Raw genomic sequence first — 27,547 nt, forward strand, 5'->3', positions numbered from 1 at the left:
TGGCTGACGCCCGATGTCATCGTAGGTAGGATCTAGGTATTTTAAGTCCGTTGTCGTACCTGTGTATAGTATGGTACATAATACAGTTGTCAGGTATATCGATCTGAATAAACAAAGATACTTTGCGGTTGCTCGCTAAACAACGATTTTTATGATGTGATAATTTACGTGCATTAGCCTACAAAGTACAAATATTACGGAATACCCATCCCGTCAGCAACTATAACTATACTCATGTCTATTACCTATATCATATTAAGTTATTAACAAGACTTGAAAGACATTAAAATAGATAAACATAGTATGCATGTTAGATAGATACTCATACATATTTTGTAGTTAGTTACATATACTTACCAATAATAATAATAGGTAGTCAAGTTCTTCATGGGCCGATTAGAAAATTGACGTCGTATATACAGTGTAATAAAAAAAATGCAAAGTTAATTACTCGAGTTAGTGATTATGCAGCATTGTTAAAAAATTTACATCGCAAAACATAGTAGGTACTTACGCCAAAAACAACTTTTTGTTACCTTGTTATCTTAGCGAATTAAACACTGTTTTGGTATTCAAATATAAATTAACAAAGTTTTATAATTTTTACTATTTTTCAAGTAGGTACGCTTAATAAACTCTTGCAAAACTTTCGTCAATTTGTCCAATCAGCCCAGAAAATTAATTTAAATTATTTTCCCATACACTGAAAACTTACGACAATACACACAGCAGCGGTTCTAAACATGTTATTCTCATGTTTCCAGGAAGAAAAAGAAGAGACTTTAGAAATGTTAGAACAAGGCCAAGCCGAGAATAAAAGGAAAAAGCGAAACGCGATGTTAAAAGTGCTGCTGCAAGCTGCGTCTTTGACGTTTTTGGCGGAATGGGGAGACAGGTCCCAGCTCGCTACTGTGGTGCTGGCGACGAGAGAAAACGCCGTAGGGGTGGTTGTGGGGGGATCATTAGGTCATGCCCTTTGTACGGGGCTCGCTGTTATAGGAGGGAGGATGGTCGCGCAGAAGATATCCGTAAGAACTGGTGAGTCATTAATTTAACTTATTGTTTTTATTGCAAGACTAGCTTATGCCCGCGACTTCGTCCGCGTGGACTACACAAATTTCAAACCCGTATTTTACCCCCTTTTCCTATTATATATATAGATGGGATTGCGCTTGACGACAATCTTGCTTAGTAAAAACCAATGATAAGGTCTAGGTTGATGCGCGCTTACCTAGAAGATGCCTCTTAAGAAGCCTAGAAGACTCTTTCAAGTATAATTAATTAATTATTTGTGACAGGAAATACTGACATTGAATTTTATAGTTGTGATGGAATTATTAAAGTGAGGTTATGAGATTGAGAACTATTATTTTGCTCCGAATTTCTAGGATTTTTAGGGTTCCGTACCTCAAAAGGAAAAACGGAACCCTTATAGGATCACTTTGTAGTCTGTCTGTCTGTCAAAAAACCTACAGGGTACTTCCCGTTGACCTAGAATCATGAAATTTGGCAGGTAGGTAGATCTTATAGCTGACATTTGGGGAAAAATCTGAAAACCGTGAATTTAGGGTTAGATCACACAAAAAAAAATTAAATTGTTGTCATGAACTAATAATTAGTATTTTTTAACTTTCGAAGTGAGTGACTATATCAAGTGGGGTATCATATGAAAGGTCTTCACCTGTACATTCTAAAACAGATTTTTATTTATTTTTATGCATCATAGTTTTTGAATTATCGTGCAAAATGTCGAAGAAATACGATTGTAGTACGGAACCCTGACTCGCACTTGGCCGGTTTTATTTTTAATACCGACATTTTTTTAATGTTGTTGGTACAACGGCCTCGCTCGTATCGGTCAAGTAATACGCTATACGTCGAAAGACAAAGTTATAAATATTATCTTTTATCTTTCCAGTTACGATAATCGGTGGATTAGTGTTCCTGTTCTTTGCTGTGAGTGCGTTAGTGATCGGTCCAGGCGAATAGATAGGTAAATAGATAGTATAGTTGATTTAGACGATTTTACTGTAAGCGACAATATTGTATGTAACCTGTAAATGTTGTTGATTAAGGCCGCGATTACACCTGTAACCGCCGTACTCAAGAGTCGCTTAATCGTTACTTAAGATTACATTAAGGTTAAACGAGACAGAGCTATATCTCTCACTTAAATCTGTCTATTTTAACTCAATCTTAAGTAACGATTAGTGACTCTGAGTACGGCGGTTAGTAGCTTACGTGATTATCTTACGACAAAGGAGATGTTTCAAATTGTGCCACGTACATGTACGCTTCCTTAAAAAAAAATGAGACAAATACCTTTATCCCGGCAAGTTTAAATGTTAGTGCTACAAAAATAATTTTGAAATAATAATTTCATGGATTTTCAATAATGGTGTCTGATATACACAAACTACGATGTTTTCCTTATAGTAAAAAAAAAATTCCGTTAAAGTGGAAGACCCTGTCTGCCCGCGAAATTAAAATTTAATTTGGTTTTTCGCAATTTGGGGTTGGATTTTCAAAAATCCTTTCTTAGCGGATGTCTACGTCATAATAGCTATCTGCATGCCGAATTTCAGCCCGATCCGTCCAGTAGTAGTAGAGCTGTGCGTTGATAGATCAGTCAGTCAGTCAGTCAGTCACCTTTTCGTTTTATGTATGTAAAAATTAGATAGATTTAGATTTTTCATTAGTGTGTGATTTTTTGTAAATTGCCTAACAAGTGTAATCGCGGCCTAAGTTTATCTTAAGAATTATAACAGGAGGTCCATGAAGGGACATCGAATGTCATATTTTATGACCGCCTGTATATAAACACTGGAAAATCTTCGGGAGATATTAATTGACAAACAAACTTTCGCTCCCTTAGCATGACCAGTGCGCTTTAGCATAAGTTTATTATTTTAAACATTTTACCAAAATTTTAGCTCTTTGCATTTAAATAAAAATAGAGAGTGTAGCTTATTTTGTAGTACAAAATCTTTAAATTAAATTGACAGGCCTATTGCTATCCTTTTCCGTAGGGAGCGTTATGAAAGGAATAGCAATATATTAAGAGCTGTCATTTTAGTTTAGTGATTGTTTACAGAATTAGTAGCCACAGTAAGGCATTCTCTAACGGGCGATATAATAATAATCAATATACATATCTGTATGTCGATATGTTATTCTGTCAAAAATACCCTACAATTTTTGACAAATAATAATGTTGCTATATAACTTATCGACGGACACGGATAGGATTGATTATTATTAATTTTACTAAATAATTTTAAATACATATCAAAAATTGCGTAACCGGCAGGACTCGAACCCAGAAGATGCAGGTTCGATTCCTGCCGGTTACGCAATTTTTGATATGTATTTAAAATTAGTTAGTAATTTCCTTGAAGTGTAGGTAAAACACTAAAAAATTATAAAAAATATTATTAATTTTGTCTAAAAACTTTTATTATTTTTTGTTTGACTTAAAGATCTATTTATAACTAGATGATGTCCGCGACTTCGTCTGCGTGGATGTAGGTTTTTAAAAATCCCGTGGGAACTCTTTGATTTTCCCGGATAAAAGTAGCCTATGTACGTCCCCGGGATGTAAGCTAACACTACCAAATTTCATCAAAATCAAAATCGGTTAAACTGTTGAGCCGTGAAAAGCTAGCAGACAGACAGATAGACAGACAGATACACTTTTGCATTTATAATATTAGTATGGATATGATAGTATATTTTTTTAGTAGATACTCATCGGAGAACTTAGTTGATGTAAAATAGACCGGTATATTACGTTGAAATTGTATAAAAAAGTAAGTAATTTTAATTTTATTACTCTAATGTTGATATATTTTCGATGTTATGAATTCATAACACGTCAATTGCTTATTCGCTTACAAAAGCCTCCTGAATGTTTACGAATTTATATTATGCAAGTAATTTTTATGTAGGTACAATTGTTTAGATTCGTTTTATTAATTAAGTAATTATTATTAATTGAATTATTTTATTATATTCTCGCAATAAAAATATTCAAATTTATACAAATATGTATCTACAAAAAATTTAGTTTCAGAATTTATTGGTCATTTTGAGCATCAACTCTTAGTGTGGCAAAATAATGGCGACTTTCATTTGGCCCTTTCCTACTATCATCATCATCATGATCAACCCATCGCCGGCTCACTACAGAGCTTGGCGATCTCGGGAGATTTTAAAAAGGTCGAGAAATCCATTTTGTAAACCATACTTTTACGTATGTACAATGTACATATTTATAAACTATTGAACATTATAATTAGTTATTATCAAGCATTATATAGTATATTAAAATGTATATTAATTATATATCGAAATTATGTTTTAAAATTAGCGCCGACCGGCTGTTTTAGCATAGTGATAATTCGAATAAAACAAAGTATGTTAGCAGTTAGATCATCGCCCACGTTACACGTAAACGTTAGAAAGGATTTGTGTAGTACGCGGCAGACTGTATGTAGATGCGTGGTAGGCTGCCCTCCGATTGTTTAAAGAAAACGTACCTATTTATCGTAACCGATAGCAAATTTTGCTGTGAAAAAATTTGAACAGCTAATTTAACCAATCAAGGGGCAGAATTTGCTGTAGGTTACGATTACAATGAATAAATTTTTCTTACACAATCGATGATGTTCACTAACAAGTGTCGCTTCACCCGCAGGCGCACTTATTATTTTGCTTTTATTTTATTATTTTTTACTGTGTTCGTTAAAAAGTTTTCAATTCTAAGTATAAAAGAGAATACTTTGGGTCGTTTTTTCAATAGTCAAATAACTTTTATCTAGGGAATAAATTTGAGGTATTGACAGTTAAATTAAATCTGTCAAAACGTCAAATTTATTCTTTAGATAAAATTTATTTAACGCTTGAAAAGTTGGGCCTTACTATATTATTCTTATGGTTATTGTAATACAATAAAATACGAATAATAAACATAAGTTAGGTAGCGACACAGTGTTAGTGAATTATAGTGCACGCAAAACAAGTACAGTGCGCGGCCGAAAGTAATGTACATCAGCCTTTAGAATGACGTTTCGGCTTTATAGAGCGTTGTCCCTGTCACTCATGCCTATGTGACGTTTTGTCGGTCTCAACGATAGAGACAATGCTCTACAAAACCGCTACCTCTTTCTAAAGGTCCGATGTACGTTACGTTCTGCCGTGTACTGACATTGCCGATGCTCTTATTATTTAAAACGCATAGTTTAATAGTGAACCAGTAGGTACCCATATTATAACAATTTATTGTACATGACTACGTTATTTTATGATATTAATTATTATAAAATAATTTTATTGATCGCTTTTGTCTGTGATGCTTTTTTATAATGAACCATATTATTATTATACTAGGTGATGCCCCCGAGATCGTTCGCGTGGAATTAGGTTTTAAAAATCCAGTGGGAACTTTTTGATTTTAAAGTAGCCTTCCCCCGGATTCAAGCTATATAATATTATGTACCAAATTTTGTCAAAATCGGTTGAACGGATGGGTCGTGAATAGCTAGCAGACAGACAGACAGACACACATTCGCATTTATAATATTATAAGTATGGATAATATTAGTATGGATGAACCATAAATAATTATTATATTTATGAACCATATAAATATTGGGTTTTACTTTTTAGCATGACCTTGTTGAAGACAATATAAATAGGGTTCATTTTAATAAAAAGTCTAAGATATAGCTTTCACTAACTTAGGGTATTCTTAGCGTGCTTTGACTTTGCTCAGACTTAAGTTACGAGGCGCCAGCCGAGTGCAAGAAGAGTCAAGCATTTTGTCCGTCTACAATGTCTGCTTGATGCTTGAGTCAAGCGTCAAGGTCGTTTGCTATTTCGGCCGTCATAACTAAATTAAGTACAGTACGCGGCAGAAAGTAATGTACATCGACCTTTAGGAGAAAGCGGATTTGTAGAGCATTATCTCTGTTGTCGAGACCTACGAGACGTCATATAGGTATGAGTGACAGAGACAACGCTCTACAAAGCCGAAATGTCATTCTAAAGGCCGATGTACATTTTCTACCGCGTACTGTACATGTTCACGATACGGCTCCGTAACTCCAAAAGTTACACTAGGGCCTTTAGATTTATAACATTATACCTACTAAATGATGAGATTGTGATAAAATATTATTATGTGTGTGTACTAGGTATGTCTATTTTACTGTATAATATTGTATGTAAATAATTAGGAACCATACTTTCATTTTCGTATATAAATGTAAGTACAAAGATGAATGTAAAACTTAAAAGGATCGCAATATACGAATAATATAATGTTTGGCTGAATGGTTGTTTGTAAAAAGTATTATTTTTATGTAAAGAAGATTAATAAAAAATACCTATGCTATATTCCGTATTTTATTTACCGTTAGATTTGGTTACTTTACCTAACCTGTATTATTTTTATAGAAGACTTTATTATTTTTTTAGCTTAGGTATACTTATATGCTGACGCCCGCCACTTCTTACATGTGGATTTAGGTTTTTTAATAATCCCGTTGGAACTCTGAATTTCCGGGATAAGTAGCCTAAATATATCCCTCTCCGAGATGAAGCTATTGTCCGTTCACTGTAACTTGACGCCTAACTTTGTTGGCACCATTGTAAATCTCACAATAATAAACCCTATGTTCTAAGGAATAAAGCAAACAGCAATGGTGCCAACATAAAATTGGGCATCAAGTTACAGTGAACGGACAATGTGGCTATAATTCCCTTGTACACATCTCTAAACTAAAATGACACGTCTGAATCTATTGCTATCCCTTTCATAATGTTGCTTGCGGAAAAGGATAGCACTAGATTTAGACCTGTTAATTTAGTTTAGTTTATTGTACCCATATTGTACCAATAAATGCTTTCCCAGACACGAAGTCTTGGATTAAAATTTTAAAATCCCGTAGGAACTCTGTTTTTTCCGGGATACTATGCCTGTCCTCAGGATGCAAACAAGATATACCAAATTGTTAAAATCGGTTAAACAGATTGCTTAAATAGACACGGCTATGACATAATATATATTTTCGCATTTGTATGGATACATACTAAACACGATTAAGTAAAACAACGATTTTTAACAAGATTTTAATACACACAAAGGTTTAAGTATTGACGTAATAACAATTTATTAGTAATACTATTTGTAACTAATAAAAATAGTCACAAAATAACAAAAACAAAATAAAATAGTTTTAACAAAAATAAAACATTCAATATCAAAATATTGGGTACTCCTAATTAAAATAAACAAGCATTTTTTTAAACAGTAACGCGAACCTGTTATGTAGATTAATTACGATTTACCTTTCGATCCAATTTTAATATTAGGTATACCTATTAAAATTATTACAATAGAAACTAAATATTTGGTAGCAGTTTAAAACACTTACAACTAAAAATGTTTAAAGACTAATTTAAAGCTGTGAAATCTGTATATGAGATCGATATACTTAGTTAACAAAAATAAATATGGATACATAGATATGGTCGACTTTAAAATCGGTTATACCAAGTAAAATACCTATATTGCAATGATCACAGAACAGTGAACACATTAATACAATAACTATTAAGAACAGTACGCGACAGGTCGAGATGGCAATCGGGGTATGAGGCGGCGGTTGTGCGGGGATCCCCATCTCGACCTGTCGCGTACATATGAATGTTTTTATGACTCGAACTCGATATAGAAAGCGCGCGCACCGCACACGTTCTATACTGCCTTGATAACCGAGAGCGCAGTAAAAAGCTTATTCCACCTTCCTTAATAAGACGTTCTACTAAGGAAGTTCTACGGATCTCCTCAATTCTGATTTGATCACGTAGAGAAACTCCAAGCATAGCTCTCTCCATCGCCCGCTGAGTGACTCTGAGCTTTCTTACGAATCCCATAGTTAGCGACCATGTCTCGGATCCTTGTTTTATGTAAGGTAGACGGCAATGTAGTCGTCACTAGCATCTAACACTGCTTGGCGAAGCATTTGCTCATTAGCTTGTAAAGCGGCCGTGTGTTTCGGTAAAAAAGACAAATTTTACTCGTATCGCTCCAAGAGTGGTTCAATGTACCTGGAAAGAATGAAATTTTTTGACAATCTATATTAATATTTTGAAAAAAAATAGAATCCCGAGGACCGACATAGCGTGGCTATGCATGCAAATTCCGCTATGTGGAATTTTTTATTTATTTTTATGGTTATTAGTAGTAGTTATTCTTATGGTTATTGTAATACAATAAAATACGAATAATAAACATAAGTTAGGTAGCGACACAGTGTTAGTGAATTATAGTGCACGCAAAACAAGTACAGTGCGCGGCCGAAAGTAATGTACATCAGCCTTTAGAATGACGTTTCGGCTTTATAGAGCGTTGTCCCTGTCACTCATGCCTATGTGACGTTTTGTCGGTCTCAACGATAGAGACAATGCTCTACAAAACCGCTACCTCTTTCTAAAGGTCCGATGTACGTTACGTTCTGCCGTGTACTGACATTGCCGATGCTCTTATTATTTAAAACGCATAGTTTAATAGTGAACCAGTAGGTACCCATATTATAACAATTTATTGTACATGACTACGTTATTTTATGATATTAATTATTATAAAATAATTTTATTGATCGCTTTTGTCTGTGATGCTTTTTTATAATGAACCATATTATTATTATACTAGGTGATGCCCCCGACATCGTTCGCGTGGAATTAGGTTTTAAAAATCCAGTGGGAACTTTTTGATTTTAAAGTAGCCTTCCCCCGGATTCAAGCTATATAATATTATGTACCAAATTTTGTCAAAATCGGTTGAACGGATGGGTCGTGAATAGCTAGCAGACAGACAGACAGACACACATTCGCATTTATAATATTATAAGTATGGATAATATTAGTATGGATGAACCATAAATAATTATTATATTTATGAACCATATAAATATTGGGTTTTACTTTTTAGCATGACCTTGTTGAAGACAATATAAATAGGGTTCATTTTAATAAAAAGTCTAAGATATAGCTTTCACTAACTTAGGGTATTCTTAGCGTGCTTTGACTTTGCTCAGACTTAAGTTACGAGGCGCCAGCCGAGTGCAAGAAGAGTCAAGCATTTTGTCCGTCTACAATGTCTGCTTGATGCTTGAGTCAAGCGTCAAGGTCGTTTGCTATTTCGGCCGTCATAACTAAATTAAGTACAGTAGGTACGCGGCAGAAAGTAATGTACATCGACCTTTAGGAGAAAGCGGATTTGTAGAGCATTATCTCTGTTGTCGAGACCTACGAGACGTCATATAGGTATGAGTGACAGAGACAACGCTCTACAAAGCCGAAATGTCATTCTAAAGGCCGATGTACATTTTCTACCGCGTACTGTACATGTTCACGATACGGCTCCGTAACTCCAAAAGTTACACTAGGGCCTTTAGATTTATAACATTATACCTACTAAATGATGAGATTGTGATAAAATATTATTATGTGTGTGTACTAGGTATGTCTATTTTACTGTATAATATTGTATGTAAATAATTAGGAACCATACTTTCATTTTCGTATATAAATGTAAGTACAAAGATGAATGTAAAACTTAAAAGGATCGCAATATACGAATAATATAATGTTTGGCTGAATGGTTGTTTGTAAAAAGTATTATTTTTATGTAAAGAAGATTAATAAAAAATACCTATGCTATATTCCGTATTTTATTTACCGTTAGATTTGGTTACTTTACCTAACCTGTATTATTTTTATAGAAGACTTTATTATTTTTTTAGCTTAGGTATACTTATATGCTGACGCCCGCCACTTCTTACATGTGGATTTAGGTTTTTTAATAATCCCGTTGGAACTCTGAATTTCCGGGATAAGTAGCCTAAATATATCCCTCTCCGAGATGAAGCTATTGTCCGTTCACTGTAACTTGACGCCTAACTTTGTTGGCACCATTGTAAATCTCACAATAATAAACCCTATGCTCTAAGGAATAAAGCAAACAGCAATGGTGCCAACATAAAGTTGGGCATCAAGTTACAGTGAACGGACAAATGTGGCTATAATTCCCTTGTACACATCTCTAAACTAAAATGACACGTCTGAATCTATTGCTATCCCTTTCATAATGTTGCTTGCGGAAAAGGATAGCACTAGATTTAGACCTGTTAATTTAGTTTAGTTTATTGTACCCATATTGTACCAATAAATGCTTTCCCAGACACGAAGTCTTGGATTAAAATTTTAAAATCCCGTAGGAACTCTGTTTTTTCCGGGATACTATGCCTGTCCTCAGGATGCAAACAAGATATACCAAATTGTTAAAATCGGTTAAACAGATTGCTTAAATAGACACGGCTATGACATAATACATATTTTCGCATTTGTATGGATACATACTAAACACGATTAAGTAAAACAACGATTTTTAACAAGATTTTAATACACACAAAGGTTTAAGTATTGACGTAATAACAATTTATTAGTAATACTATTTGTAACTAATAAAAATAGTCACAAAATAACAAAAACAAAATAAAATAGTTTTAACAAAAATAAAACATTCAATATCTAAATTACTTGGGTACTCCTAATTAAAATAAACAAGCATTTTTTTAAACAGTAACGCGAACCTGTTATGTAGATTAATTACGATTTACCTTTCGATCCAATTTTAATATTAGGTATACCTATTAAAATTATTACAATAGAAACTAAATATTTGGTAGCAGTTTAAAACACTTACAACTAAAAATGTTTAAAGACTAATTTAAAGCTGTGAAATCTGTATATGAGATCGATATACTTAGTTAACAAAAATAAATATGGATACATAGATATGGTCGACTTTAAAATCGGTTATACCAAGTAAAATACCTATATTGCAATGATCACAGAACAGTGAACACATTAATACAATAACTATTAAGAACAGTACGCGACAGGTCGAGATGGCAATCGGGGTATGAGGCGGCGGTTGTGCGGGGATCCCCATCTCGACCTGTCGCGTACATATGAATGTTTTTATGACTCGAACTCGATATAGAAAGCGCGCGCACCGCACACGTTCTATACTGCCTTGATAACCGAGAGCGCAGTAAAAAGCTTATTCCACCTTCCTTAATAAGACGTTCTACTAAGGAAGTTCTACGGATCTCCTCAATTCTGATTTGATCACGTAGAGAAACTCCAAGCATAGCTCTCTCCATCGCCCGCTGAGTGACTCTGAGCTTTCTTACGAATCCCATAGTTAGCGACCATGTCTCGGATCCTTGTTTTATGTAAGGTAGACGGCAATGTAGTCGTCACTAGCATCTAACACTGCTTGGCGAAGCATTTGCTCATTAGCTTGTAAAGCGGCCGTGTGTTTCGGTAAAAAAAGACAAATTTTACTCGTATCGCTCCAAGAGTGGTTCAATGTACCTGGAAAGAATGAAATTTTTTGACAATCTACATTAATATTTTGAAAAAAAATAGAATCCCGAGGACCGACATAGCGTGGCTATGCATGCAAATTCCGCTATGTGGAATACCACAAGTTTTCAGGAGACTATAACTTAAAAAAATTGAAAAAATTTGCTTTACTTTTAGATCCAAATCACATAGCTAAAAAAATGTTATCTCTTGAACTAGCGCATATAATACACGACAAGTCGAGATGGCAATCAGGGTATGAGTCAAGGGGGGGGGGGGACGGGGACGTCCCGCACACCCATGCTATCCCGCACCGGGTTAGCGCGGGTGCTATGCAGGTGTGCGGGGCACCCCAGCCCGATTGCCATCTCGGTTTGTAAAATTAAACAAAATGATATCAAAAACGAAAATCACAAATTCTAAAAATAACAGCGGATTTTGCAAGTATAATTTTTTTTTTTCCAAAATTATCTTTAAACTAACCGTAATACCGGAGTGCCACTTGGTGGGGGGAATGGTCTTGGGCTAGAAGACAAGTAGGTGTTGCACCCGGAGTAAGCACTTTGGCGGGCCACCAAGAGCAGGTGCCCAGTTTATGCCAAACCACATCGCCATAGCTGAAAACCCAATCAAAACATACAAAAAAACTAATTAATAAGACCATTCTAGTCCACGGGACAGCAAATAAAAGCATCTTACAATGTGATCTTACTCAGTAAAATTGTTTTTCTGTCACCTGGTATATTTTAATATTGTACTATATTAAGCTCAGAATTTACTCCTCTTTCGTTGGACATCCCACTCGATACTATAGCAAAAAAAATCAAAGGCTCCCAATTTTTATGATATTATAACATCCGCCATATTGATTTTGTTCATTTAAAATGTAGCCTATGTCTTGACTATAATAGCGAATCAGTTGAAATCTCACTTACCAAAATCGGCCCAGTAGTTTACGGCTACGGTGGAACATACATACATACACATGCTGCTAAAATCGTAGCCCCTTCTTTTGGCTTTGCCGTAGTCGGGTAAAAAGTTAGAAGGAACTTTCAATTTTAGATAATATAGGATATAGGTATTATGATATTTTGCCCACACAGCAAATATCAAAACACAATTTTAAGAAGTTCTTAAAAGTTAAGAGTTGTTTTTTTGGAGGATACTTACCAAACTGGGGGTCCCCACATGCAACTAGGGCATAGCCCGATATTTTGAGGGCATAGCCCGATATTCTCCTCTTCTTGGACAGATGTGATTGTTCTGGTACTGGACAGAATTTTAGCTATTAATATGTCTTCTGTTTGAACTTTTTTGGATGAACTTTTACGGTCTGAAACGAATAAAATGGCTTAATTTTTGAAAACTAATTTTAGCTCAGGCGGCGACATTTTATGCAAGTTTAGATGCCAAAAAGCTAAACTTAATGAATTATTAAACAAATAATCGCTAGGACAGCTATAAAGTTGTCAAACCCCCAAAAAAAAATTAACATAAAAGACCATAGCCTAAAATGTATGAACCCTGGTCCTCCAATTCCTCTAAATCCCTCAACAGTCTTCAAACCTATGCCATATAGAGCTTTTGGAGTATAATTTATTTCACACTCGGCCAACTCGAAATCGAGCGCGAACATGGTGCTTTAACAGAACCTAATTACATTTTTTATTAATAATTAATGCTTTCTCAGTTTTGAACATGTAACAAACAACACACGAGCGGATTTTCGATTTCGACTACCCCACCCCACCACAGTACAAATTAATTATTGTACTACAAAAGCTTTCATAGTTTGGCATAGGGTAAGTTTGAACATTGTTGAGGAATTTTGTGAGGACTTGAGACAATATTGGTCATATTAAGGAGTTCGCATAATGCAAAGTGGTTTGCTCTGTACATTGTACGAAATGGTTTTGCTAGTGGTTAATGTGGGCCGATCCCGGCGGCACTGCAATGCCGGGCCGACCCGTGACGGGAGTGGAGCGAGCCCCGAACATCCCGTCGAGTTACAAAAATCAGTTTAATATACTGGTCCCACAGTGTGGGAACTTTCAGATATTAAGCTGAAAAGAACAGATACTACACTTTGATCTTAGCCAAAAGGCCGAGAAGCGATACCGTATGGTCCCCAAGGCGCGACGGTCATTCATCGCGGACGAATCTTCCGAGCGCAATCTAATATTTAATGATGTTACTCCCAGAGTCATCTGTGTAAGCGGTATGAAACTACGAACCATTGTGGTTGAGATTGTGGTGCTAACTGCCAAGCTAGAAAGAAAATGTCAATCCAGTTGTAATCAAGTAAATGTGTTCTGTGGTTGTAATTGTATTCCCGACACGATTGCTGCATAGATGTATGATGATTGATACAGTATTTCAGAAAACTTAATATTTTACTGGTTTTATATAATTTCAGAGACCAGAGTGAGCTTGTGACAATGGCCCATTGTAAATCGATGTGTCCCAAAACGATCATAAGTTGTAAATCGATTTACAACTTATGACAATGGGACATGATCCCTAGAATAGCTACTTAACATCTGACAGGTACCCACAAAATAATGGTGAACGACATAATTAAACCACTTGTAAAACCATCAACTTCGAAGTTCTGAGTGTTTCGCAATTTTGAACTTTATTGCAACTTCTGTCAAAGTTCTTAAACATAAGTAGGTAAATCTTATATCTCGAGCGTTGCTTGGTTGAAAGTTTTAATAAGTAATAAATAATTAAGTTTTCATAATATCTTGTGTCTCGACTCTCGACGATGCTCTGAAACTGTCTTTAGTAATAGCTAGCTAAGCTGATTCATAGATCCATGTGTTCTATCCTATACCTATATCTTAACATGTGAAGCACACAAGTGAAGTGAAGTGAAGTGTGAAGTGTGATGTGGCTATTCTGGGGATCATGTTACTTACCATATGTAAACTCTAAACAACAATTGCAATAATTTAAAATTTAATATAGAGTAAAAATAAACCAAATGAAAATTGGCTATCAACAATTATAAATTACTATTATTATATTGCTGTCTCTACGATCAATAAGATTATTTTCTGAAATAATTTGACGATGGCGACATCTATGCAGCAATCGTGTTGGGAATACAACTACAACTGGCTTGACATTTTGTTCCTAGCTTGGCACCACATTGATTCGTAGTTTCATACCGCTTACGCAGATGACTCTGGGAGTAACATCACTAAATATTAGATTGCGCTCGGGAGATTCGTCCGCGATGAATGACCCTCGCGCCTTGGGTACCATACGGTATCGCTTCTCGGCCTTTTGGCTAAGATCAAAGTGTAGTATCTGTTCTTTTCAGCTTAATATCTGAAAGTTCCCACACTGTGGGACCAGTATATTAAACTGATTTTTGTAACTCGACGGGATGTTCGGGGCTCGCTCCACTCCCGTCACGGGTCGGCCCGGCATTGCAGTGCCGCCGGGATCGGCCCACATAAACCACTAGCAAATTGCAATACCAACTATATCTAATTACTGAAAATTGAAATATTCAGATAAATAGTATTTAATAATATAGGAACTAGACTTCTAATTTAATTATTTTTACTTTTTTTGGGGTTTTCACTATTTTGATGACTTTCTCTTGTTTAATCGATACTTTTAAGAATTTAGATAAGCTGCTTGCTAATTTTGTTCTTCAATTCATACCTTGTTTTACGAAAATTGAGGAGTAAAAATTATTTGTATTAAATCATTATTAAAATGTTCTTTAAAAATAAAACTCTTATTTTAGTTTTCCTTAGTTTGCACAAAAGTTTAGTTTACATGTTAAGGGTTACCGCTTAGATCTTAATCTATTGTTTTTGTATTTGGACAATTTATAGTTGAAACCTGTTTTGTGTGCCCTTATAATAAAATTAAAAAAAAGGTAGCTTCTCGCTGAAATACGTAAGATACGCACTATACGCTACCCACAGAACTTGTTACCGCCAGCTGATATGATACAAGCGAAAAACCTAGCCCCAAAAGGTCGCTTACACTTTTCTCCCAGTCAGGTTCCTGTGATTTGTTTATCATTTAAGCAAACTAAGAAAAAACGGACTATAGTAATGTAACTTCATTCATATAGGTATAATTTCTATTTATCGAAGTGTAACTTACGTATAACATTGACAAGCCATTCCCTCTTGCATGCAAGGTGGTAGGAAGCAGGGCACTTGGTACACTCCCACAAGTTGTCCACATCACCACACACCAAGCACCATGGCGTGTGAACAGGTACAGGTATCTCGCTATTAGTACAGTTGAATTGTGAAGAGGATTGCTGAAATAATTTATTTTCTTAATTATTAATTAACATTCATAGTAATGACACCTACCTAGTGTTAGGTGGATTAATTATATTTTCAAGTGAAGTGACTCATATAATAACGATCGAACTTCACTTCAAGAAGTTTGTTTGATAATCTATTAGTAGTTTATCAAACGGTTGCATAAGGGCTGGTATTAAAACTTGAGTGTCTAACTTAAGTTAAAGTAACTTTTCAAACTCTACATAATTTGCAGGTATTATTCAACCGCTTCAAAAACACATTTTTTTAAATATTAAAATATAATAGTGAATAAAGTAAGTCAATATGTGACACTTTTAAATTTTATAATTAGAATGAGAGTAGATAAAATTAATTAAGTAATTAATTAATGTGGCTAATTCCGTTGTAGACAAACTCTTAACTAAAATGACACGTCTAAATCTATTGCTATCCCTTTCATAATGTTGCTTGTGGAAAAGGATAGCACTAGATTTAGACCCGTTAATTTAGTTTAGTTTAGTTTAGAGATTTTGTTCAAGAGAATCGGCTTCGGCTCCAATGATAATGTAAAAAAGGTATCATTATATTACTATGTAAAAATATTTTTATAATTTGGCAGGCAAATTGGTTTTGAGTACCTAATACCTACCTATTTCAAAAATATACTAGGGTCCTAGGGCTAAAAAGAAGTTAATACTAACCATATTATAAATACTATCTGTCCCGGCTTACTCACGTGTGTCAAAACCGCGGCGCGGGCGCGGACGGACTCCCTTGAAAAAGGACCCCGTATGGGTTCGAAACTAGTCGGGCTAACGTCGACTACACACGTGAGTAAGCCGGGACAGATAGTATTTATAATGGAAATCACTCACGGTAGTTTAAACGCTAAAACTAACCATATTTTCAGATTCATCTTTAGGGTCTTCAGCGCTATCAATTTCTGTCAGTTCCATATCGTACCTCCAGCAATGATGTAGGTAGTTGTCAATTTCTTTCTTAGTCACAATATTTTTAATGACCATTTCAAATTTAACCTCTGTACTCGCAACTACGTTCTCAAGGTAACCTGATATACTTGTGTTATTCTCCTTTTCAAAGCAAAAAACATTGTAGATATCATCGAAGACATATTCTTTTCCAAGTCTTACAAACTCTTTGAAACCATTTCCACGTTTTTCTTCTATGAGAGGTTTCTGTTTTTCTTCACGAGATACATTACTATCTGGTTCACTATCTTCAAGAGATACATCACTATCTGGTTCACTATCTTCAAGAGATACATCACAATCTGGTTCACTATCCTCAAGAGATACATCACTATCTGGTTCACTATCCTCAAGAGATACATCACTATCTGGTTCACTATCTTCAAGAGATACATCACTATCTGGTTCACTATCTTCAAGAGATACATCACAATCTGGTTCACTATCTTCAAAAGATACATCACTATCTGGTTCACTATCTACTAGAGATACATCATAATCTGGTTCATTATCTGGTTCATCATCATCATCTTGAGGTAGTACATGATCAACCATAATTTTTCTCTATAACATTAGAAAATATTTTAGCTAAGTAAATAAGGTGATACATAAACAATCTGCATCAAATCTTCAGAATAAAAAAAACTGGCCAAGTGCGAGTCTCGCGCACCGAGGGTTCCGTACTCGGGTATTTTTTCGACATTTTGCAGTTTTTGCACGATAAATCAAAAACTATTATGCATAAAAAAAAATCTCTTTTCTACATAGTATAAAATAAAGTTGCTTCCCGCGTCTGTATGTATGTATGTATGAACGCGTAGATCTTTTAAACTACGCAACGAATTTTAATGCGGTTTTCACCAATAGATAGAGTGATTCAAGAGGAAGGTTTATAGCTATAGTTTAATTCTCAAAAAATTAGAGATCCCTAGAGAAATTGAAGTAATGTGAATTAGGTCGGAAAAAATCCTCTCATTTGAGAGTTTCCGAGGTAAATACACCTCAATGACACCACATTAGTATCTACGTTGCACCCATGCGAAGCCGGGGCGGGTCGCTAGTTTAGAATATACAAGTAAAGCCCTTTCATATGATACCCCACGTGGTATAGTTATCTTACTTTGAAAATACTAATTATTTGGTCATTAACACTTTTTTTTGTGTTATGTAACCCACAAATCCACAGTTGTCTGATTTTTCTTTACTTGTGCTATAAGACCAACCTACCAGCCAAATTTCATGATTCCAGATCAACGGGAAGTACCTACCCTATAGGTTTTTTGACAGACAGATAGACAGACATCAAAGTGATCCTATAAGGGCTCCTTTTTTCCTTTTGAGGTACAGAACCCTAAAAAACAAAACAAAATATGGAGTAACATTCCAATTGGTTTAAATATTACCAGCAAGAAATTAGCTCTTTTCAAATATTCAATTGACAAATTATTATTTCACACTATGGGATATAATTACAATTATGGCATAATATTGTCAATTGAATATTTGAAAAGAGCTAATTTCTTGCTGGTTCTTCTCGGTAGGAAGGGCATACCTACCAAACCAGCAGTGGTTTCACTTGACAATTCAAAAGCTCTACCGTCCTTTATCTAAAAAACAGGTACTTAAGTGCAAAAAATGTTATTTGAAATGAGAATTTTTAAAAACTAATTTTTCTAAAAAAAGAATGCTACATTGGACCAAACTAGAAACTAACTAAAAACCTTTGTCCTACATAGCATTATTCTTTAGAAATATTTTCTTGAAAATACCATGTTCCTTAGCGATAACTCAAAAGTTATTTTATGCAACTTTGATTTTCAGGTAATGGATGGCAGTTTAAAAGTTTATTTGCATAAAAAATCTTTCTATTTCATTCAATTTAGCTTTTAAACTATTGTGACATATAAATATATTATATAACTAGCTGATCCCCGCGGCTTCGCCCGCGTAGATTTAGGTTTTTAAAGATCCCGTATAGCCTATGTCACTCAGGAATAATGTAGCTTTCTACTGGTGAAAGAATTTTTAAAATCGGTTCAGTAGTTCTAAAGATTACCCCCTACAAACAAACTTAACGACATTACCTCTTTATATAATACAACGGGCCGTGCAGCAGAAATCGTAATATTTTAATTTCGCCATAACTTCAAAACCAAACGTCCAATTTTAATCATTCAAAGACCAAATATTATCTCCATAAACTGTTCTTAGTGATGAAATCATTTATTTTGATAAGGATTAATAGCATGAGTAAAATAAACGCGTTTAAATGTAGTCCAAAAAAAATTCAAGATTTTTAAATAAAAAAATGGTTGCTGTGCCTCACTCGACATAGATGGGTATAGTGTGTCGCGGACTTTTTTGTAGATATTTATAAGATCTACAATTAATTAGAACATTTTATGGTTCTATCTTTTATAGTTTAGGCAGCGTACGCAAAATAAGTAACTTTTCTGGTTGATTTTTTACACCTTGTGTCCGAAAAACCCAAATATCTTACGGAACCCTATTTTTTTCCAAAATAAAATATAGCCTATGTTACTCGTGGATAATGTAGCTTTCGAATGGTGAAAGAATTTTTAAAATCGGTCCAGTAGTTTTTGAGCCTATTCAGTACAAACAAACAAACAAACAAACAAACAAACAAACAAACAAAGTTTTCCTCTTTATAATATTAGTGTAGATAACTATCAGAGCGTCAATTAGCTCAACCGGTAAAAGGAGTGGACTGAAAACCGAAAGGTCGACGGTTCAAACCCCGCCCGTTGCACTATTGTCGTACCTACTCCTAGCACGAGCTTGACGCTTAGTTGGAGAGGAAAGGGGAATATTAGTCATTTAACATGGCTAATATTCTTTAAAAAAAAAAAAATAACCAGCTGGACTCAGGTATTAGTTGAAGTGAGAACGAACATAGTTTTGAACCCATCCGGGGTCCTTTTTTAAACGTGCTCTTTCAAAAAGGGCCCCGGATGGGTTCAAAACTAGTCTGGCTTACTTCGACTAATCCCTTCAAGACTTCTCTCTCTGGGCTGGTTTCCGCACTTAAACGTTTCCGTCTGTTGTGCATGCATTGCCCCTCCCCGACATGGACATACGTCCAGCCTATTAGCTATATTCATAATTAATCTTTGTCCAATAAACATTAAGTACTTACCTTTGGAGGAGTAGTCTGTTCAGCAGGTTTTGTCACAGGATTTTTGTTATTTGGTCCGTAGAAAGGCCTGGAACGCTCAGCAAGAAACATGCAGGTGTATGGCAGCCACATCTGCTGTTTGGTGCGAACTGTCTCCACATAGTAGCAAAGCTCAGTTGTTACAGCTAAGCTGCTGTCTTCAACTGTTATCCCCAGAACTAGACATACATTTGGAAATTAATATAAAATTAATACTGACTGAGTAACAATCAACGCACAGCTCAAACTGCTGCGTCTAGGATCTTGATTCTTGAAAGGTTAGGTGGTGTTCTTTCTTGACCAGGTATTTATTCTGAGTTCTAGACCCTCACTAAGGATTTTAAGAAATTCCACCTGATCAAGGTTGGGGTGTGTTAGCTAGCAAATCTTAGTGCATCATATTACTGAGGGTCGTGGCCCCTTTCTATCACACAAAACCTACCTAAACACTAAACAGTTGGAATGGAGGTTGGAAGGTCTATGAAAGCCCCATAAGTAGAGTACAAGATAGCAGATATTTTGTAGAGCGTTTTCTCTGTCGTTAAGACCGACAAAACATCAGATAGGTAGGTATGAGTGACAGAGACAACGCTCTACAAAGCCGAAATGACATTCTAAATGCCGATGTACATTACTTTCTGTCGCGTGATGTACTTACCTATTTGTGAACCGCTGGACCTTGCTGCTATAATATGATTTATCGACCTATTTACTGGAACAAAGTGAGGTGGCTATTCTGCTGCGCAATTGGTTGGCTAGTCAACCTTTCATTTCCCATGCGATATGAAAGAACAATAGGCAGCTAATAAAGCAAAAGTGGGGGTTTTTTTTACTTCAAACAAAATGTAGAACAGATTATTATGAAAACTATTCGTAGGTCTGGCACAATACCTATGCACCAGAGCATGCAGGATTTGATTCGTAGGAGACAATACCTTTGTAATCGTAAAAAACTCCATCTTCATTTTTCACCACTTGTACTTTAGCGTAAACTTTTTTGCAAACTCTAGCGAGAGCAATGTCCCCCATTTTCCAGTGATATAATCCTGTGGATTTTGTCATTTTTTAAACAAAATTTAACATATCATTCGAAATAGCAATTTATTATTTAACAATAAACATTAAAAAAAATTAAAAATAGCAAAAGAAAATAAATCAGTGCAAAACTTGCGAAAAGTCAAAACTAACTTTTTATAGTCAAAATGTATCTAATCTATAGTTAATTTATTTGATTTGTAACACTATTAATTATTCATATAAATATTATTTTTATTCGTTATTATCATTTTATAATTTTTTTAAATTTAATTTAAAATAAATTAAATTGAAAAAAAAACATAAATTTAATTTTGGCAAAGTTTTTGAGCTTTTCAAGGCCCATTTAGTTTTTCCGGTTTTAGAAAGTATACTTTAGCTACTCGTCACTAGATGGCCATAATGGTCAATGAAAATCAAAAAATAAGACAAGAAGTTTCGAATATTATTTATTTCCATTAGAGAAAATCATATCAATTCCAAACACTTATAATTTGGTTGTTTTGCACAAAACAATTTTATTCACTAATGAAAACCAACAACGAAAATGTAGCTATTTTGTGAAAACATAGATGGCATTAGTAGTCTTGGATACATGATATATATATAAATAATAGGTACTTAGGTAACAAAGGTCTAGTAGATTTTTAGATATCTAACCTAGGTAGGGATAATCGTACCGCACTGTAAGATACCTAAGCATCTTTACAATTTTCTACAATGAATTACAAAGATAGACTTCAAAAATACGAGTATGATAGTAATCTACCCAATCTACATAACATACCTATATTTAACTCTCTCACTCAATAAATGTAATAGGTAGTTCCTACCTATAGTACGCCACAGGTCGAGACGGCAATCACGGTATGAGGCGGGGGGACGCCTCGTACACCCGCACGTCACCCGCGCTATCCCACACTGCGTTAGCGCGCGGATAGTGTGCGGATGTGCGGGGCGTCCCCATCCCGATCGCCATCTCGACCTGTCGCGTACTATAGCTCATTACCTACCTACCTACCCAAATAAAACAATGCTATTTCAATCACGATCGTGAATCGCACACATCTTTCTCACATTAGTTTTCCAATACTAATTCTAATAAGATAAAGATAAAGTCAATCTTATTAGATTAGATAACAGTCAGGTTACATCATTTACCTATATATAAGAAGTATTTACACGCTTGCGTAGCGAGATGCGCGCGTGTGATTGGCTGATCTCCGCAGGGGCGGGGCGGTCGCAGCATCCAATGATCGTGTTTCATCTCGTAATCTGGGGAGATGCCCTTGGGCACTGATTTGTTTTGGGGACCGAGTAGGTATCGAGTGACAATCTGTGATTAGAAGGTACCTATATTTTGTAGGTAACCTAAGTTATAGCCTCAATAACTCAACGGTTAGAGGAGCGGACTGAAAATTTGAAAGGTTACCGGTTCAAACCCCACCCTTTGCACTATGTTGTACCTACTCCTAGCACAAGCTTAACACTTAGTAAAGGGGAAAGGGGAGTTTTAGTCATCATTGGCTAATATTCTTGTAAAAAATATGTACCTATTACCTACCTACTTCTAGATAGGTTCCAAAATCCAAAGTGCCGTTAGAACGAATTTTTAGGATACGGATTAAGGACTCGAAAATCGATTTTCTTGCTTTAAACTCGATAGAAAGTAGGTAGGTGGGTAAATTAACCATTAAATAGGTATTAAACTCTGGATAACCATTGTTTGGATTGTCTGACCAGAGGGTTCATCTGGCTCGTAAGACTGTCGGTGTCGAGACAAAAACTACAAATTAACGTACACAGAAAATATCTTCCTACCTCAGACTAAGAATAAGGAGACTTGGCATTAAAATAATAATACCTTGTTAGAGCAAGCTAGGTGTATATAAAAGCTCTGAAGAGTGATAGAGACATAAACACAGTTTTTTGTCTTTGTCATAGTTTAGCTTTTTTTGTTGGGCAAGTTGTAGCGAACGCAAATTATGAAACATAACCTTTCATCCGTACCTAAGTACGATTTCTTTTGTTGTTTTGTCCCTTTCGGGTATACGCGTTTGACAAGTCTCTTGATTCTTCGTCTGAGCTTCCTATAGTACTTACGCTGCAGAAAATAATGTACCTACAGTGCGACAAGCATTTATTCATCTAAGGCGACAAGGCTCTCTTTGCACTTGAATGACATTGACAGGGGGGCGCTGTTGGAGAATAAAGGCTTAGAATATTCAAACAAGGACAAAGGGGAGTTCCGATTTTCACAACGCGCCAAGATAGCCTAGTCGCACTGTACAGCGATCTTTAGAAGGAGATAGCGGATTTGTAGAGCATTAGGTATGCCTCTGTCCTTGAGACCGACAAAACGTCATATAGGTATGAGTGACAGAGACAACGCTATATACCTAAAGCCGAAATGGCATTCTAAAGGCCGATGTACAGTAGGTACATGGCACGGCAGAAAATGATGTAGGTAGAGCGTTGTCTCTGTCACTCATACCTACTTATGATTAATGTGATGTTTTGTCGTTCTCAACGACAGAGACAATGCTTTACAAAACAGCTCTTTCAAAAGATACATGTAGGTACATTACTTTCTGACGCGTACTGTACTTATTTTAAAGGTACCTACTACGTATCAGTGCCAGATGCTGACAATAGATGTACAGTCGCTAACAAATTGCTATTAGGTAATAATTTATGGAGACCTCTCGAATAGGAGGCGGACGTCGTAACCACTAGGCTATACGGCCCTACTTACCTACATACCTAATTATATTCTGTTGGCCAGGTACCCTAAAGATTATCGTCGTTCGTTCGAAGAAATTTCGTCCGTTGTTCATTGAGATTTTTCCGTACGCCAGTACAGGATGGCAGCGGCACGAGCCATCCGGTAAAAACAGCTCGATTGTCATCAATTGATCGACTTTTTCTTTCTTCGATAGTTTACTCGACGCCATGACGCGACACCTCGATTGTTCTTCAACGACTTTTAACAAATAGGCTACTTGACAATTTTTTTAAGTTGGTCTTAAATGGTTAATATTTGTCCTATTATATCAAAAAAATTAACACTATATTTTTTTGCGCCCTAAAAACCGTAAAACTTTAATTTAAAAAAATATTTTTCCTAGACAGGTGAAAACACTGTCGGCCATGTTTGGCCGATAGATTATCTGTGCTCTGACGTCATGCATTTGTAAACAACAGCATAACCACAGAGTACATTATATATACTGAGCATAACCTACCAAAGTTTAATAAACATGACTTCTATACTAGTTTACATGAAAAATATAGTAATTATCGTTATTGCATCATCCGAGAATGTAAAAAACGCATCGATAAAGACCACAGGAAAGTTGTGGATTAGAGTGCCCAGTGAAATAAATATACGTAACACGCAAAGACTTGCTTAAAGGGATCCTATATGACTAACGACTTCAACCCAAATTTATTTTTGCAAAGATCACTTTGTTGTAAGTCTTACTTAATAACTTATTCAATTTATAAAGAGAAAATGATATTTTTTACGTTTACTATGAGTTTTTAGAAATATATAAAAACTAGCTTATGCTCGTGACTTCGCCCGCGTGGACTTCATAAATTTCAAACCTCCATTTAACCCACTCAGAGGTGGAATTTCAAAAAATCCTTTCCTAGTGGATACCTTCTCTTTACCTACAAAGAACACACTCACCAAATTTCATGTATCTAGGCCCAGCTGTTTAGATGTTTAGGCTGTGCGTTGATATATAAGTTAGTCAGGACTCTAAATTTTATATATATGGATACTACGTTAGTCCCCGCGTGACATAGGAATGACATTTCTTTGTTTACATATTTAATGACGTCACATCATGGCTGACAGCGTTTTCTGCGTTTCAAATAAAAATAAAAATTGTATTTTTTTAAATTGGATTTATATATCCATCCTGCGTTTTTAATAATTGTTATTGATATATTTCGTTGTTTTAAGCAAAATACTATATAAATAATCATTTATTGGACGAAATTAGATATGAGTCAAGTAGCCTATTGTCAGCCGGATCAATCTATCGGCCTGCAAGATAAATAGACCGCAAAACAGCTCTCTCTGCGTCTTTTCCTCGTTGCTGAGGGTCGTAGCCCCGTTCCATTACCCACATCATATCATCATCATTAAAGGCATTCCGAACCAGTGGTCAGGTAGATGCATTTGACGATTCAAAAGTACCTACTTGTAAAAGGGGGCCGGGGGCTCGAGCTTTTTTTGAGGAAATTCGTAAAGTCGAGTCAACCGGGAACCCAAAAGCTGGCAGCTAGGTACCTAGCTTGGACAAAGAATTAGTTTGGTCATCCAAAGGGGTAATGCTGCCAACATCTTGGGTACAATGCCCCGCTGCGGTGGTTTCGATGTTAATTTAGTTTACCTAAGTTTTTTTTAGCTTTTAATTTAGATTTATGTTTATTTAATAGAATTTTCTGTTTTTATTATGTACCTTCCTAACCGAAGTTTAAATGAATAAAAAATATTTTTATTTATTTATATCATAATCAACCCATCGCCAGCCCACTACTGAGCACGGGTCTCCTCTCAGAATAAGTAGGGTTTGGGCAATACCTAGTCCGTCACGTTGGCCAAGTACGTAGGTACGTACCTATCTAGTATCTACTAGATAGATTGGCAGTCTTCATACACCTCTGCGAACGGGAGAACCCCCAGGCATGGAGGTTTCCTTACGATGGTTTCGTTCAGCGGCGTTAAAGCAAGTGATATTTAATTGCTTAGGTTCGTACATAAAACATCTTACCTACTTACAGTACCTACGCGGCAGAAAATACATCGATCTTTAGAAAGAGATAGCGGTTTTGTAGAGCGTTGTCTCTGTCGTTGAGACCAACAAAACGTCATATAAGTATAAATGACAGAGACAACGCTCTACAAAGCCGAAATCTGATTCTAAAGGCCGATGTACATTATTTTCTGCCGCGTACCTACCTACTTCGATATAGCTCACAATTATTTTATTTTATTTTTATTTATATTCGGTAGATATTGTCTATTGTGAATAGGTAGGTCGATAGGTACGTCTGTTTGTCATGACTACAACTAGCTACGCAATGTTAGCCAATGTATAATTTTGTGAAAGTAATAAGTATAGCATCTGCCGTCAACTTTCACTGTATTAAGGACGCACCTTAACGCGCGCTGGATCGCCTTAAACGTTACGATATACGACTTTCTGTAATATCGAAGCGTGTTAATCGGATTTAGTAATATATATGTTCAAACTTCAAATCCAAATGGTTTTGAAAAAATTGTCGCTGACCTACCGATAATTAATAACTACTAGGTAGTTGACACCCACACGTCGCCCGCACTCGCCCGCAGCGGGATAGCGCGGGGGCTGCGCGGGTGTGCGGGGCATTTCCTTCCCGATTGCCATTGCAACCTGTCGCCTACTATATATATATAGTACAGTAGGAACGAAAACTAAAATAAAAGAGCCGTATGCTCCATACCATACCTACCTATTTTTAGATAATTTTTATCGATTCATCAACCCATGATTTGCCATCGCATGATCTTTTTTTTTAAAAAAAGCAAAAGAGTGCGTTGGCCGGGAATCGAACCCGGATCAACTGCTTGGAAGGCAACTATGCTGACCATTACACCACCAACGCTTGTAATTGTAGCTGTATAAAAACTGCATACAAAAAAATTGTGATCCTTAAATTAGTCATAGATTAAACACTTGACAAGTGTAATGATTATTAATTATTAATTTATTGCTTCGATGGTGGCTCCTCCGACATGGTTAAACCTTAGTCCCGCAAAATGCTATTGCGCTGGAACCATGTCTCATTAACATCGAAATGACGTCATTTTGACGTCATTTGACGTATATTTAAGTAAAAAATAACATCAGCTCGAAACTTCAGTCTAGTGCTGACGTCACTAAAATGGCGGCCATGCGCATTAGCAATTTAATACTTCCTTAAACCATCAAATACCTAATCCATACTTCAGTTCCATATTATACTTACTATGTATTTAACATTATAAATGCGAAAGTGTGTCTGTACCTATGTCCGGCTGCTAGTTTTACTCGACCCAACAGTTTAACTGATTTTTGGTACAGAGTTAGAATAGAATAGAATAGAATAGAAATACATTTATTAGCTTACATCAGAGTTCTAACCGATATATTGGTACAGAGGTAGCTTGCGTCTTGAAAATTGACGTAGGCAACTTTTTATCCCGGAAAATCAAAGAGTTCCCACGGGATTTTTAAAAAACCTAAATCCATGCGGACGAAGTCGCAGGCATCATCTAGTAATATGTATCAATAAAATCCTATGGCAATTCTATGGAATGCCATTTAATAAAAATAATAACAAGAATCTATTAAAAAATAGGTATGTTGAAATAAACAGGCTTAATAATTTTTTTTTCATTTTTACAAGCCCGTTATTAAAATATGTTAAAAAGAAAGCTACAGGTAGGTAGCAGGTTAGCCCGTGCTGTGCGCCTGTGTGCGTGAGACAGATGCTGTGTACAGCTGCCGCGGCGCGTGCGCATCCCGCAACCGCGCGATCTTGATACTTGGGATCAGAATAACTTGACTCATGTATAGTACGCGACAGGT

At 35.7% G+C, this 27,547-nt stretch overlaps 2 protein-coding genes and 3 non-coding genes across 10 annotated transcripts in view; 2 read left to right on the forward strand and 3 right to left on the reverse strand.

Moving 5' to 3' along the window:
* LOC117983475 (putative divalent cation/proton antiporter TMEM165) overlaps window positions 1-6,396 on the forward strand; it is a 31,150-nt gene extending 24,754 nt beyond the window's left edge. For all 4 annotated transcript variants that reach the window (XM_034970041.2, XM_069499482.1, XM_034970040.2 and 1 more), the window contains 2 exons: window positions 765-1,038; window positions 1,919-6,396. In XM_034970041.2, the coding sequence (XP_034825932.1) occupies window positions 765-1,038; window positions 1,919-1,989 (345 nt within the window). In that variant the 3' untranslated portion in view covers window positions 1,990-6,396. The remainder of the gene's footprint in view (window positions 1-764; window positions 1,039-1,918) is intronic.
* A 4,845-nt stretch (window positions 6,397-11,241) lies between these two features.
* Window positions 11,242-21,125, reverse strand: LOC117983956 (uncharacterized). Of its 3 annotated transcripts, XM_069499892.1 has the most exons (8): window positions 21,075-21,125; window positions 20,822-20,932; window positions 19,869-20,065; window positions 16,622-17,275; window positions 15,571-15,733; window positions 12,610-12,772; window positions 11,923-12,056; window positions 11,242-11,448 (listed from the first exon to the last, which is right to left on the reverse strand). In XM_069499892.1, exons 2-8 carry the CDS (start codon window positions 20,913-20,915, stop codon window positions 11,303-11,305), a joined length of 1,551 nt encoding a protein of 516 aa, XP_069355993.1. In that variant the 5' UTR covers window positions 20,916-20,932; window positions 21,075-21,125; the 3' UTR covers window positions 11,242-11,302. The 3 variants fall into 3 exon arrangements, with proteins under 3 accessions (XP_069355993.1, XP_069355994.1, XP_034826489.1); XM_069499893.1 differs by lacking the exon at window positions 21,075-21,125 and having other exon boundaries at window positions 11,931-12,056; window positions 20,822-20,948; XM_034970598.2 differs by lacking the exon at window positions 21,075-21,125 and having other exon boundaries at window positions 20,822-20,948.
* LOC117984136 (U2 spliceosomal RNA) lies at window positions 13,363-13,555 on the reverse strand. The gene has a single exon (XR_004673777.1). It is a non-coding gene; the product is annotated as a U2 spliceosomal RNA (small nuclear RNA).
* LOC117984137 (U2 spliceosomal RNA) lies at window positions 14,715-14,907 on the forward strand. The gene has a single exon (XR_004673778.1). It is a non-coding gene; the product is annotated as a U2 spliceosomal RNA (small nuclear RNA).
* Window positions 21,126-26,510: 5,385 nt separating the features above from the next.
* Window positions 26,511-26,582, reverse strand: TRNAG-UCC (transfer RNA glycine (anticodon UCC)). The gene has a single exon. It is a non-coding gene; the product is annotated as a tRNA-Gly (tRNA).
* Window positions 26,583-27,547: the final 965 nt, after the last annotated feature.

Source organism: Maniola hyperantus, chromosome 7, assembly GCF_902806685.2.
Source record: "Maniola hyperantus chromosome 7, iAphHyp1.2, whole genome shotgun sequence".
Classification (NCBI taxonomy): domain Eukaryota; kingdom Metazoa; phylum Arthropoda; class Insecta; order Lepidoptera; family Nymphalidae; genus Maniola; species Maniola hyperantus.

Bases quoted from the DNA above. Each gene is read 5' to 3' on its own strand.
- LOC117983956 (XM_034970598.2), bottom strand. From the start codon at position 20,948: ATGACAAAATCCACAGGATTATATCACTGGAAAATGGGGGACATTGCT. The intron at 15,734-16,621 runs GTTAGTTTTAGC...AAATTATTTCAG, and splicing joins AAGATGAATCTGAAAATATG to CAATCCTCTTCACAATTCAA. The intron at 11,449-11,922 runs GTTAGTTTAAAG...CATTCTTTCCAG, and splicing joins AGTGGCACTCCGGTATTACG to GTACATTGAACCACTCTTGG.